Source organism: Sapajus apella, unplaced genomic scaffold (genome assembly GCF_009761245.1).
Source record: "Sapajus apella isolate SASKATOON/1434 unplaced genomic scaffold, GSC_monkey_1.0 scaffold6, whole genome shotgun sequence".
NCBI classification, from domain to species: domain Eukaryota; kingdom Metazoa; phylum Chordata; class Mammalia; order Primates; family Cebidae; genus Sapajus; species Sapajus apella.
The window spans coordinates 18863873-18878555 of NW_022436946.1; the positions used below are offsets into that span (position 1 = coordinate 18863873).

At 36.6% G+C, this 14683-nt stretch overlaps 1 protein-coding gene across 3 annotated transcripts in view; it reads right to left on the reverse strand.

The window, feature by feature from the left end:
• AKAP7 (A-kinase anchoring protein 7) overlaps positions 1 to 14683 on the reverse strand; it is a 143037-nt gene that overhangs the window by 111619 nt on the left and 16735 nt on the right. For all 3 annotated transcript variants that reach the window (XM_032274768.1, XM_032274769.1, XM_032274770.1), the window contains exon 3: positions 6806 to 6945. In XM_032274768.1, coding sequence (XP_032130659.1) covers positions 6806 to 6945 — 140 coding nt within the window. The remainder of the gene's footprint in view (positions 1 to 6805; positions 6946 to 14683) is intronic.

Below are 14683 nucleotides of genomic sequence, written 5' to 3' on the forward strand. Positions count from 1 at the left end.
TCCAAACATAATGGTATACAAAAAAATCTTAGGGAGTCGCAGTTTCTATAGACAAAATGAAATTATAAACTGCTTGAGGGCAATGTCTATCTCTTCTATACCACTGTCTTACCACATTGCAGTTGTGACATGGTAAAAGCCCCATAAAACTGCATACCTCAACCATACCTCCGCTTTCTGTTGAAACTGCTCTCTGTAACCCTGATGTGACAGGCAAGCAGTCCAAACCCACGCCATCTTGGCCCCTGCAGCTTGTAGTAAGTAACTAAGGTCTATAATTTCCACCCTACCCAGACAATGTGTAAACTAACGCTTATCTTGACTTCTGTGAACCACTTAGGTAATAATCGGAATGTCCGAAGCCCCTCACCCTCACCCCTGCACAGGAGGTGGTTTACAAAATGTCCAAAGTCCACTGGCCCTTGGAATGTCCAAAGCCCCTCGCCCCCACCCCTGCCCAGGAGGTGGTTTACGGGCATAAAAGGTCTTAACACCCTCCTTTCGGGGCCATGGGTTAAAAAGATGGAGAGTCCTCCATGGCCGCCGGCAATAACCCTCTGAATTGGCTTACTTTTGTCTAATTTCGCGATCACTTGCTTACAACACAGTGCTGATAATAAAAAACAATATTTAAACAGTAGCAGCAACAACTATCCTTTACTGTGTCCTCGTTAGGTTCCAGGAATCACAGTGAATACTTTACATATCTACATTAGCTCAGTGCAGCCTCCCAACAGTCCCATGAGATAGAGACTGGTATTATCTCTGTTAAAATAAACTGAAACACAGACTTTAAAAATCTCAACACTATATACCCACCCCAAAAGCAAAAAAAAAAAAAAAAAAAGCAAGCAAGCAAGCAAAAGAATAAACTGCATATGAAAAAGATGACAGAGGCACCTGGAGGAAAAGGTCCAGCAGGAGTGAGGAGAAGTAGCTAGAAAGAAATAGAATATGGAAAAAGACCAAGAGGGGTACAAGGAGTTTGTCTGTTTATGAGAAACAGAAAGGAGAGGAGCAGACATGTGGTCATGGACTTAAGAACTGAAACATCAGGAAAGACATTTAAGGGGATTTTCAGAAAGTCTAATCAGTGCTAAGGTTTGAATGTGTGCTCCAAAGTTCATGTGCTGGAAACTGGACCAACAATGCAGTGTCGGGGGGTGGGGCCTAACAAGAGGTGTTCAGGTCATGGGGGTACTGCTCTCATGAATGGGTTAATGCTGTTACTGTGGAAGTGAACTTCCTAAGGATGAGTTAGTGCCCCCCTTGAGATTGCTCACTGTTTCATTCACTCTCTCCCTGGCCCTCTCGTCTTTCACCATGGGACAATAGCAGCAAGAAGGTTCTCGCCAGATGCTGGCTGGTTACTCAATCTTGGATTTCCCAGCTCCCAGAATTGTGAGAAATAAACTGCTCTTTATAAATTATCCAGTCTCAGGTAGCACAAAATGGACTAAGACACTATGTAACACAACACACTGGCCCTCAAAAAAAAATAAAAAGCCTTTAGTATAAGTCCACATTACTCCACAATTATTTTAAAGTTGGATTTTTGCATAGCCAAACTTAAAGTTGCATTAAAGATCATATTAGAAAAGCTACATGAAAGTACTTTGTAAGCTCTTCACCATTTGCCAAACAGAAGGTACACAACAGCACCAATACTGTTCAAATCAGTGTTTTTCTACCAGTGCAATTTTGCCTCCCAGAGGACATTTGGCAATATCTAGAGATATTTTTGGTTGTCATAATTGGATAGGGGATTGTTACTTGCACTTAATACATAGAATATTTGTATTTTCACACTAACTTAGTCTTCATTCTAACTTCAAATATTAATTATATGTAAATTCAGGGCAATGTTCAAAATTCTATCCATTTGTATGCTCCATATTCTGGTAAAATGTCCCACATGGTAAAATAGTTTTAGACCAATTAGTATCTTTCAATTATCGAGTAGCATATAAAACTGTAAGTGAAAACTGTAAAATACTTTAAAGACTATTATTTCTCTCAAGTCACACAGTACTTATGCAGGATTAACCCCAAACTTATGAAAATGTTAAGGTTAATCTAATCAAGCAATATCTTTCTAACAATGCTTTGATTCTCCAGATTAATTTATGTATTTCTTGATATAACGGTAATATTTTTCATGCTTTTTAATCTTAATTATATTCTTAAAAAGTAAAAGAAAAGAAAAACACCTTAGAGTCTTCTTTATATGTCATATTTTAAAAATACCAATGACATCAAAGGCCAAAGGAAACTAATTTTTACAGCCATTATTTAAAATTCCATAAAATCATTAAAGCTTATCTGTCACCATAATCCCCAGCCACTGGCAGTGCTGCAGAAAGCACATTTTTGAAACCTAACACTATAAAGTCAAATTCAAATAAAATAGTGAAACTTGTAAAAATAAAAACTTTACCTAAATCTTAAATATTTCATTCACTGAGTAATTTAAGAGAATAAAAGCTAATATTCATCTGCTAAATATTACCACTCTCATATTCCACGTCTAAAAATAATGCAATTAGAAAATTTGTTCTCATATCTTTTAAACTTTCTAATTGACTCAAATCATATATGAGTTCAAAGGAAATGCCTTAAAGTTAGCATGCCTCTACATGAGAGAGAAGAGTTACATTCTAGGGAAAATGTCTTTGACCTTACCTTTTGATATTGTTCTTGGAATTTTCCTAAGCTGTTATTAATACATATATTGTTCCCAAATTTGTTGCCTGATTAAGACTTATTAGAAATATCACACTAATTTGCTACCTAATTTTTCTTAATTTTTTTTGCTTGTCCACAACTATCAAAGAACTTGACAAACTCATGATATAGCAATAATTGGAGTAAAAGTTAAAAAATCATCCTCAAATAAAGAATGTTCTTTATCTACCAGGTGCCTAACATACACACCTGATGACATCAAATACTTTTACTATTATTTTCCAGAAAAGAACTGAATGCACTAATCCACGTCCATATTTTCCTAAGACCAGTAATTTTCACATTGCAAAATTTTGAAATACACAATTAAATGTAACAAATGACTTTTAAAACCCCTGAAGAGGCTGGGCATGGGTGGCTCACACCTGTAATCCCAACATTTTGGGAAGCTGAGAAGGAAGGATTGCCTGAGTCCAGGAGATTGAGACTAGCCTGGGCAACATAGTGAGACCTTGTCTCAAAAAAAAGAAAAAAAAGAAAGAAAGAAGGAAGGAAGGAAGGAAGGAAAGAAGGAAGGAAGGAAGGAAGGAGGGAGGAGAGAGAGAGAGAGAGAAGAAAAGAAAAACCCCTGAAGAAAATCTAAAAAATTAAAAATATACTATTAGCATATTTTTAAAAGATATCAACAAAAAATTAATAATATACTCCTAATTTCAATCAGCTTCTGACTGTTTCTTGATTTTTTCAATGTTGATTCTTGTATTATTATCTCTCAAAAGAAGGCATATAAAACCAATATATGGTTAAATCCAGTTAGAATTAATTTAAAAATTCTAGCCATTTAAGAAACATTTAGGATTTACTATATCCCCATCAAAATGTTTTCTTCTTTTCTTTTTAAACTAACATGCAATTGCAAGTTAATGGAAACACATACTTCCATATACTTCCAATTAGGATTTTTTAAAGCAGCCATCCTAATCCATTTTCTGTTGCTTAAAATATGAAATCAAGATTTTCCACTAATAAAGAATTCCAAACTTCTAAGAATGTGTTTAAAATCAAAGACCAGTGGAATTCTGAATACTTTTTTCTTTAAAACTAGATGCCAACATGTAGAGGCTAAAAGTAGAGCAACTCATTGTGAATGTGCTAGCTTCCAAAAGCTTGTTTGCAGGTCACTTAATTGGAACTTGGAATACAGTCTTCCATTGAAACAATGTTATAAATGCTACTCTTTTCCCAAGCCTTCCCACAAAAGCTCATAAGTAGTTTAAAAAGAAAATTAACATGAGACACTTTAAAACAAACAAAAATGTGCTCATGCGGAAGATACAAAATATAACTCCTAATCTTGCCTGATCCCTACATCTCTTCCCCATATTTGTATGTAAGCTTTAAGTGGTTAACTACATATAAGTCTCCTGAAAGGGAAACATTAAATTACTTGGTTTCATGATCACTTGAAACCTGCATTTTCCCCTAATATAAGTTACCCTACCTCCTTCGAAACAAATAACTGTTGTTGAACTTGTATTATGAAACTACCATTACATTGTATTTATTATTTTTAAATGTTCTGGTTTTAACTTGGAATGACAGAAACACGCCTTCACCATGAAACAACAGGAGAGAGAGAGAGAGAGAGAGAGAGAGAGAGAGAGCACAAGAGCGAGAGGGCGTGTGTGCGTGTGCACATACTCTTGAACAGGCACCAGCCTAGGTATGGGCATGCGCTAACAACCTTGTGAGGAAGACAGGTGTCAAGTTGCAAGGATGACAAAAAACAAACAGAAAGCTGTGAAAACCTTTAGCTGACAGGAATGGGCAAGCAAAGTGGGTAGTTGACCTAGACTAGACGGGGTGGCCATGGGTAGAGAGGTTTGAGCTGAGATTCTGGCATTAACAAAACCAAGAGGAGCAAGGAGAAAACTCCAGCCAGGGAAGGTTTCTCTGGGACCGAGGGAACCTGGCATGCCCAAGGACAGCTAGAAGAGCTCGGGCAGAAAAAGCAAGAGCTGAAAGGGAGAGGACAGAGCAGGCAAAACCTCAGAGAACAGGGAAAAGAGGTTGTCTTTATCCTACCAGCAGGAAAATCCTGAAGTACATAAGCAGGTTGGTGACATGGCTAGGAGGGGAGGGGGCAGACACGGGAGTGACGCAGAGATGCTGCTCAGTCTCCCCTGGGAGCAAGGAATACAGGTGACGGGAAAAGCATAAAATGAGCAGCCTAGTGAAAGCAACAACCTGAGGTGTTCATCGATCATCTACATTGAAAGACTCTGTCAAATCAAAATAGAGAATCTGGATTCTCTTCCAATCACCAATCTCGTGTCCGCAGGGAAGTCACTTCAACTGTCTGACTTTCAGTGTCCTTAGACCTGGCTTCTGTCTGACTGATCATGAAAGCAGCGGCACCTCTCACTCCCTGAGCTCTCCTAATCCCCATATGTATACATGATCCTAAATTTCAAACAACTTGCAAGTATTTTAATAAAATACATAATTACTGATTACACTAACTTTGTATCGCCTAAGCACTTTTAAGAGCTATTTCACTAGGACTTTTCATTGTTATTTGTTTGTGGGTTTCTTTTGAGATATGGTCTGGCTCCGTCACCCAGGCTGGAGTGCAACGGTGCAATCTCGGCTCACTGTAACCTCTGCCTCCTGGACTCAAGCAATTCTCCCACCTCAGCCTCCCGAGTAGCTGGGACCACAGGTGCAAGCCACCATGCCCGGCTAATTGTTGTACTTTTAGTAAAGACAGGGTTTTGTCATGTTGCCCAGGCTGGTCTCAAACTCCTAGGCTTGAGAGATCCACCCACCTCAGCTTCCCAAAGTGCTGGAATTACAGGCTTGAGCCACCATATCTGGTCCTTATTAGGGCCTTTAAGAACTATTCCTCTCCCTGGTCACCTAGTGGTTAGGATTCGGAAAAATAAAATAAAATAAAATAAAATAAAAAACAAGAAGAACTACTCCTCAACCAAAGGAATCAAATATGTATCAGTATAATCAGAATATGATTCTTCACTACATCAAATCTAAAATTTTACATGGCTAGGTAACTTTTCGCTTTTTATGTATATTTTCTCCCCAGCTAAACTGTGTCACAGACTAGATATTTCCTAGAATGACCCAACATAATTTTTCTTTTGATATTTATTTTTCATTTTAATTTTGTTTTGATTTTTAACAATTTGTTAGCATTCCCTAGAGACATTCTAGTTAAACAATGGGAAAAGCAACCTGAAAATGTGCCTGGTCAAAGAGATTATAACCCGAAATCAAACAGAAATTCAGATCTGACTCTTAAATTGGGCCAAGGAGTAAAAACAGTCATTCTTCCAAGTGAGGTGTTCTTTCCTGAGGCATTTTAATTCCTACCTCACTGCTTCAGTAATTGTAATGAGATGCAAGAGTTTTCTCTCTCAGGGCTTTCTCAGTATGAGCTAGTTGGCTGGTTCCATTTTCTATTATTTATACTACATTAACTTTTCAGATTTTTAATAGATTTCTACCAAGTTTATGGTGCAATATTAAGTTGTTACAACACCAAGTAATTTTTTAAAGAAACTATGTTGAAATAATCACTATCATAAACAAGATTAAGCAGCAAGAAACCCCAACAGAGATCTCAGAATTTTCTTTTCTCAACTGGTCACTGCTCTCTGCTTCCAAAGGGTCCCTCAGATAAAATGAACAAACACTTGGAAATGACCTTGACATGCCATCTGGCAACACTTTTTTCAAGTAGTTTTTGTAAAATTACTGTTTAAATATGATTGCCTAAACAGTTTTGGAGGCTGAGATGGGACGACTGCTTGAGCTCAGAAGTTGAAGGCTGCAGTGAGCTATGACTGTGCTACTCCACTCCAGCCTGGGTGACAGAGCAAGACCCTGTCTCAAAAAAATAAAAAAATAAATAAATATTTTCCAAGCATGTTGTTTAAATACATTTCTATTACTTAAATAGAAATATTCCCTATATAATCCTAGTAAAATGCCACCACCAAAGACTCTTGGAAGCTGAGAGCAAGTGGGCTCATAAGCATTTAGTGTGCTTTAAATGTAGAATAAAATTTCACAGTAAAAATAGTTTTTAAAAAAATACCACCTCTTTGTTGATGATTGGAATGGACAGGAAATAGTTGGGTTGATAATCTTTTCGCTTTGGTTTCCTCTTCTTTACGCGATCACTCTTGATCCTTTCTTTTTCTTTACTTCTCTCCGAATTTATCTGAGGTTCATCAGTGACTAGAGGAAAAAAGTCAAACAATACGTCTAATACATTTAAACAAAGATAATGTAGTCAGGGAAAAATGGAAACAAGTAATATATAAGTAGCAATCATTCATAACTGTCATTTTCAAATCTAAAGAAGGAGTTTGCAAACATTTCTGTAAAGGACCTCATAGTAAATATTTTAGGCATTGCAGATCACATAGTGTCTGCTGTTAACTACTCAACTCTGCTGTAGACAAAACGTAAGTGAGTGGGTACAGTTGTGTTCCTGCTTTATTTTCAAAGCAGGGTGATTAACCAGATTTGGCCCGAGGGCCATAGTGAGCTGACTCTTGATCTGAGGCACAGCTACCAGCACCACAATGCACATAACATGAGAAAAGAACATTTCTTCATCCATCCTGTATAGGTATATTTGTGACTTCTAGGGTATAACCCCACTGCCATACAAAGTTTTGGTCTGTGGCCATTGTCACACTATAAACTATTTGTTGCAAAAATTAAGAGAATGTTTTGGAAAATTCCATAGCAATGGGGCAGAATAATTTTGTCTGCTGAATTTTGATTCCTACTTTGTAGGTGTTTTTTTTAATTTCATTTTTCTAATAATTCATTTTTATTGTATTTTACAAAAGTATCCACTGGCAACAAACAGGAAATTTTTTTTAAAACTGATCGTTAACAAAAAGGTACTTTGAGAAGCACTTACAACATCACTTTTTAAAGTAATCCTCATAATATTCATTTACAACATCTAACAATTCTAATTACGAAGCTATGCTCCCAGAAATAATGACAAAATCTGCGTGAAATGCCATCATCTCCTTTTTTTTTTTTTTTTCAGCAAATTCTATCAGGGCTTCCATATGCATGCAAAACTACAATCCATTAACTGAGTTTCCGCCATGTCTTCTCAAATAGTACTTTACTGTTCAAAACAGAGTTCTCGGCAGGGCATGGTGGCTCATGCCTGCAATCCCAGCACTTTGGGAGGGAAAGGCAGGCAGATCACTTGTGCTCAGGAGTACGAGACCAGCCTGGCCAATAAGGCAAAACACCATCTCCTCTAAAAATACAAAAATTAGCTGGGCATGGTAACATGTGCCTGTAGTCCCAGCTACTTGGGAGGGTGAAGCAAAAGAATCACTTGAACCCAGGAGGCAGAGGTTGCAGTGACCCAAGACCACATCACTATACTCCAGCCTGGACAAGAGAGTGAAACTCTGTCTCAGAAAAAAAAAAAAAAAAGAGTACCTCACAGAGACTTCATGAAAATTCAAATATATTTTCTGAGGTATTATTTTGAAAAAGGAAGGGAAGAACCATTTTACCATACACTCAATCCTACTAGGTTGGTTGCATCTTTGGGATCAACTCTACTAGACCACAGTAACTACCTGCATACAATGCCTTAAGAAGGATTGTGAAAAGAAGTCTGGGCTCAACCCAGGGCCCAATGCCTGTGTGCATATGCAACCCTGATTTAACTAAATCCCTTATTTTACTCGTGCTAAAACAGAATAGCAGAAAAACTGTGCTACTGCATCAAACTGCTTCTCTATTGAAGTTCTGCATAACTAGTTATTATTACTCAAAACCACAGAGCAAACATAATTGTTCTTATTCTTTCTCTTTGAGATATTAATATTAAACCATTTTAATGTCTCAAATAGTATTTTAATGCTAACATCTAAGAAAAATAGTATAGCGTGTTTAAAATTAAAAAGCTAAGAGTGTGTAGGATAGACGTCTTTTCTTTCCAGAACATCTATTTTTAAGGTCTACAAAATGGGGTAAACTAAGAGCAAGGTGGCCTGGGCAATGTATCATTATGAATTAAGGCAAATTTATCTAGTGTGTTTGTGCATCTATTTCATCACTATATCTCTCAACAATATGTCTAATGATGAATGTGGCTAATGACAGCTCTTCATGGATAAAGGATACACATTTAAAATATAAATTATTATTAGCTTCTTTTACACATGTAAGCTTATCAGAACTTTATAGATTCTATAACTAAGAAATTGTTTGTAGCATTTTTATCTATGTTATAAGCATTACGTGAATTGTCTCATTCATGATGCCATTGGGTTTTACTTCTTACATAAGAGTTTCAATACAGCAAATGAAATCAATATCTCATTGGATTGCCTGCAACTTTAGATATCTACGAAAAGGTCCTATACCTAACTGTAGTAACATGAATTAAACGTACTAATCTTAAACAGAAGCCATAAAATATGCTAATGAAAAACACATATATTTTAAATCCACTTCGAAATAGATTTCTAGCCCACCACCATATATTGCTAATAAATTTGTACTCTGAAAATGGAAGGCAATTTTAATATAGTTGGAACCAGAGCACCTGGGTTAGAATCCTGGTTCTCACACATACTGCTGTGTGACTGTGTGCTTTTAGATAAGCACATAAACTCTCTTTACTCAGTTTCCCTCTGTAATTTTAGAATAATAATTATAGCTATTTCATAGGATCGTTTCAAGGATCGAGTGAGTTAATACAAAAAAATATTTAAACTACTTCCTGGTACAAAGTAAATACTATCATTAGCTATTATAATTATTAGACAATACCCAGAACTAAACATAATTAGGAAGATAAATCTGTATATGCTAAAGAACATTTAGGAAACTCCAAAAAGAAACAGATGATTTATAAACTCTCCATTGTTTTTACTTATCCAGACCACTTGTACCTTCCATGAGTATGGAAAATGAGGAACTGTCCTGAATAGTTTTTTGTTGTTGTTTTGGTTTTCAGACAGAATCTCACTCTGTCACCCAGGCTGGAGTACGGTAATGCAATCATAGCTCACTGTAATCTTGAACTCCTGGGCTCAAGTGATCCTCCCACCTCAGCCTCTCCAAGCAGCTGGGACTAGAGGTGTGAGATCACATCTCATTAATTTCTCATTTTTTATAGAGATGGTGGTCTCACAATGTTGCCCAGGCTGGTCTCGTACTCCTGGGCTCAAGCAATCCTCCCACCTTGGCCATCCAACATGCTGGGATTACTGGCATGAGCCACCACACCCATCCCTAAACAGTTTCTTTAATTGAATATAACGTTGAAAAATAAATTTCAAAAGCAAGATCCCCCCTTTTTTAAGGTAAAATTACATATCAATTCTAAATAAGTTTCTAGCACCCATCCCCTTATATTTTATGGTCTAAATCATGACACAAGGCTAGCCCCAAGCAACAAGAATGCTGGGATGGTGAATCTGGCAGCTATCAACGTGTGCTGGGAAAAAAGGTGCAACAGTAGTTGATAAGGTGACTAGTACTGTGTGTTTCAATCTACAGAGGCAGCACTGGATAGTGAAAAGGCCGATGACCTGAAGACTAGATTTCCAACAAGCATCTTTTAAGTAAGTTCCTTAATGGGTTTATCTGAGTACTGAAAAATCTTACCATTCCTTGAAGAAAGAGCTAATTGCAAGTCTGGAGCATACAATGTAAGAGAGTTCTGGAAATTCAGACTCTCCTGAGATCATATCAGAAGATCTCTAAAGTCAATTTAAATGTCTTCCCATTGGTTGAAGCTGGGACAATTTGGTCACCAAACAAAAAACTTCAGTGGTGTTAAATATATCAAATATGCTTAAATCCATCTGTTCTGAATGATACTTAAAAAAAAAAATTAAAACCAAAAGCTCACAGGTCACTTTTGGAGGAGTCTAAAGAATCATTATTCTAAATATCTGCTGATACAGGGGAAAAGTCAAGCATTTATCCCACCTTTCCTTATAACCAAATAGTCATATAGGAAATTAAATCGCTAGCTAAGGTAAAGTTCTTTATAGAAATTTCAAGCTAATGAATGCAAAAGGATAGAGTTAGAATATCATCATTTCAAAATACTTAACAAATAGATCAACCCAATGACCATTAATGGATGATCCATCACATGGAAGGCTGATGAGGAACTTTAATAAGATACATTATAGTAATAAGGCCTGAAGCCACTGATCAATCTTAACATCACAAAAAGGCAAGACAAGCAAACATTATTTGCCTACTTATGTCACACTATAGGAAATTCAAAATACTATCTTTGTCCAGGCATAGTGGCTCATGCCTATAATCTTAACACTTTGTGAGGCCTAGGTGGGAGGACCACAAAAGTCAAGGAATTTGAAACCAGCCTGGGAAACACAGCAAGACTCCATCACTATAAAAAATTTACAAATTAGCCAAGCATGGTGATGTGTACCTGTAGTCCCAGCTACTTGAGGCGGGAGAATAACTTAAGCCCAGCAGTTAAAGGTTACTATGAGCTATGATCATGCCACTGTACTCCAGTGTGGATGACAGGGTGAGGCCCTGTCTCTCAAAAAGAAAAAAATACTGTCTTTGGAGCATTCTTGCAAATGTTCAGAAATTTAATTAAGCCTCTTGACCTAACTACCAGTTTACCAGAAGTGTAAGAGACAGACAAAAATGTTAAATGACCAGAATATCAAAACTACTACACAACCTGATTTCTTCAACAAGACATACACACGTACACATACCCAAAGGGAAAAAAGGAGATGTATACGTGGAAAGAGACTGAAGAGATGTATCAATCAAATATAGTGCATAGATTTTGGTAACTAATTCAAATAATCCAGATTTCTTTAAATTATGACACAGTCAGAGATTGTCTTGACATTTGATGACATTAGGAATTACCATTATTTTCTGGTATAGTAAGGACATTTTGAATTTTGTTTTAAAAAGATTCTTTACCTTTTAAAGAAACATACTAAAGTTTTACAGATAAAGTGATACATCTGGGATCTACTTCAAAATAATCCAGTAAAGAAGAGGTAATGAATACATGAGGCTTGTTGTTCTATTTTCTCTACTTTAATATACACTTAAAAGTTTCTACAATGCAACATTAAAAAAAAAAAAAAAAAAAAAAAAAACAGGGGCAGGGAGGTTTAGACCATCTCTCCCTAGGGGGTCTCTTCCAGTTCTAGCTTTCTGTGATTTGTGGTAAAGGTACTAACTGTTAACACCTGTACTAATTAGGATAACTCATGGTAATACTAAGTAATGGTTTCAAGAGTGAGAATCCTAAACCTACTGTCTAGGTTATTTTTTTTTCCCCAAACTGTAAGCATCAACCCACTAGTGAGTTATGTTATCAACTTAGAAGATAATTAAGAGCATATATATATATATATATATATATATATATATATATATTTTTTTTTTTTTTTGATACAGAGTCTTGCTCTGTCGCCAGGCTAGAGTGCAGCAATCTCGGCTCACTGCAACCTCCACCTCCCGGGTGCAAGCAATTCTCCTGCCTCAGTATCCCGAGTAGCTGGGACTACAGGCGCGTGCCACCACACCCAGCTAATTTTTGCATTTTTTAGTAGAGACGCGGTTTCACCATGTTGGCCAGGATGGTTTCAATCTCTTGACCTTATGATCAGCCTGCCTCAGCCTCCCAAAGTGCTGGGATTACAGGCATGAGAGCACTTACATTTTTTGAGGTGTTTTGCTCTTGTTCCCCAGGCTGGAGTACAATGGAGGATCTCACCTCACTGCAACCTCCGCCTCCCGGGTTCAAGTGATTCTCCCGCCTCAGCTTCCCAAGTATCTGAGATTACAGGTGCCCACCATCACACCAAGCTAATTTTTTCTATTTTTAGTAGAAAAGGGGTTTCACCATATTGGCCAGGCTGGTCTCAAACTCCTGACCTCAGGTTATCCACCCACCTCGGCCTCCTAAAGTACTGAGATTACAAGTGTAAGCCATCACACCTGGCCAATGAAGAGCACTTTAAAAAAAATGAATGAAATGGAATGGGACAGTAGTCATGTAAATAGTATATTGCTCACAGTAAGTATAAATACTGTTTTATGAAATTTTTATTTCCATTTTTTGCATACACTGTTTACTGGGTGGCCATTTGTAATACATTCCTTACTGTGAAGATAAAACATATAATCATTTTTTCTGTATTTTACTCACACTCCAATATGAACAATACTGAAGAGGACAGAATTAACATAATATTTAAGACCACTGACACGTTCAGCATTTTATGTTATTTTCTACCTTATCTATTTTACACTAAACTGTCTTCCAGTCTATAGCAATTTATTTTTGCCATTTCAAACATCCTATAAATCCATTTTGCAGAAAAAGAAAATTATAATCTCTCAAGGTAATGGTTATAGCATATAACAACTCTAACCATTCTGGTATCATGAGAATGACATAGTATAAAACCCCAACTCAGAATACTTTTAGGTAAAAATAAAGTAGGACATGGTTTGTCTAAATTTATTTAGTTTTCTATAATTTTGCCAATAACTATATAACTTTCCTTTGAACAGGATAATCTAAAATTTTATTTTGTTAAGCATCACAGACAGTGCAGTTTTAAAATACCTAATGACAGATGGGGGAGAAAAAAGAATCCTGTTAAGTATTTATTGCTATAGTAATTTTACTAACCCTTGTAATAGGCTTTTTTTCAATTCAGTGAGCCCTGCTGATTTATTATCTACTTGATACACACTGAGCCCAATCTCTCTCTCACTTTTAAGACAGAGTCTTGCTCTGTTGCTCAGACTGCAGGGCAGTGGCACAGTATCAGCTAACTGCAACCTCTGCCTCCTGGGTTCAAGCAATTCTCCTGCTGCAAGTCTCCCGAACAGCTGGGACTACAAGCTTGTGCTACCATGCCCGGCTAATTTTTGTATTTTTAGTAGAGACGGGGTTTCACATGTTGGCCAGGCTGGTCTCAAACTCCTGACCTCAAGTGATCTGCACTCATTGGCCTCCCCAAAGTGCTGGGACTACAGGCATGAACCACCACACCCGGCCCTAATATCTCTTCTCTCTTGTTTGCATACCATGGCTGATTTTATTTGTAAAGTTTATTTATATAGCCATAGTATAAAATCCATCTGCTTTTCATTACTGAACTCCATTTTATTTCTTACTTTGAAATCATAATGTAGGTTCTAAAATATTATTTATTTATGGTTTCATATCAAAATATAAGGAGCAAAATATTTATGTAATCATCTAGTTTACCAATTAGAATTTCAAAAATCAATGACCATAGAACAAAAGGTAGAAAAATTTGGCCACACTCCCAGGACCTTTCAACTGGATTATTTAGAGTAACTTCATTGGTCAGCAAAAAAGTCATCAGTTGGAGTACACCTCATAAACCCATCTTATAAATTTAATTTATTCCAGTTGTTAATTTTCATAATGATTTCAGTAGCCATTTTAATGTGTTGTAATGAATCTGGTCTTGTTGACAAAGGCTGTCACTCTCTAATTCATGTACCTGTTTTTTTAACTGAAGCACCAAATGTCATTTTACGCAAATTATCTTTTTCTCAAGTTCTATTTATTCCCTCAAAAACTACAAAGGAATGAATTATGAGAAAAATTAATTTAATTAAATCATCCATCTGTTATTGTGGGTTCTTTGTTTTCACACTTACTCTTAGCTAAAAGGCTAGGAATGAATTCTATTTGTTTTGGTATTTTCTTTTTTTCTTGTCATTTAGGCAGCTAAAATCTTTGCAGTAACCATTCCTAAAACTCCTTAGCTACATGACTGAGAATATTATATTATCTTCTATATTTCATATAATTTTTTTTTTGAGATGGAGTTTTGCTCTTGTTTTCCAGGCTGGAGTGCAATGGCACAATCTAGTTCACTGCAACCTCCGCCTCCCAGGTTCAAGCAATTCTCTT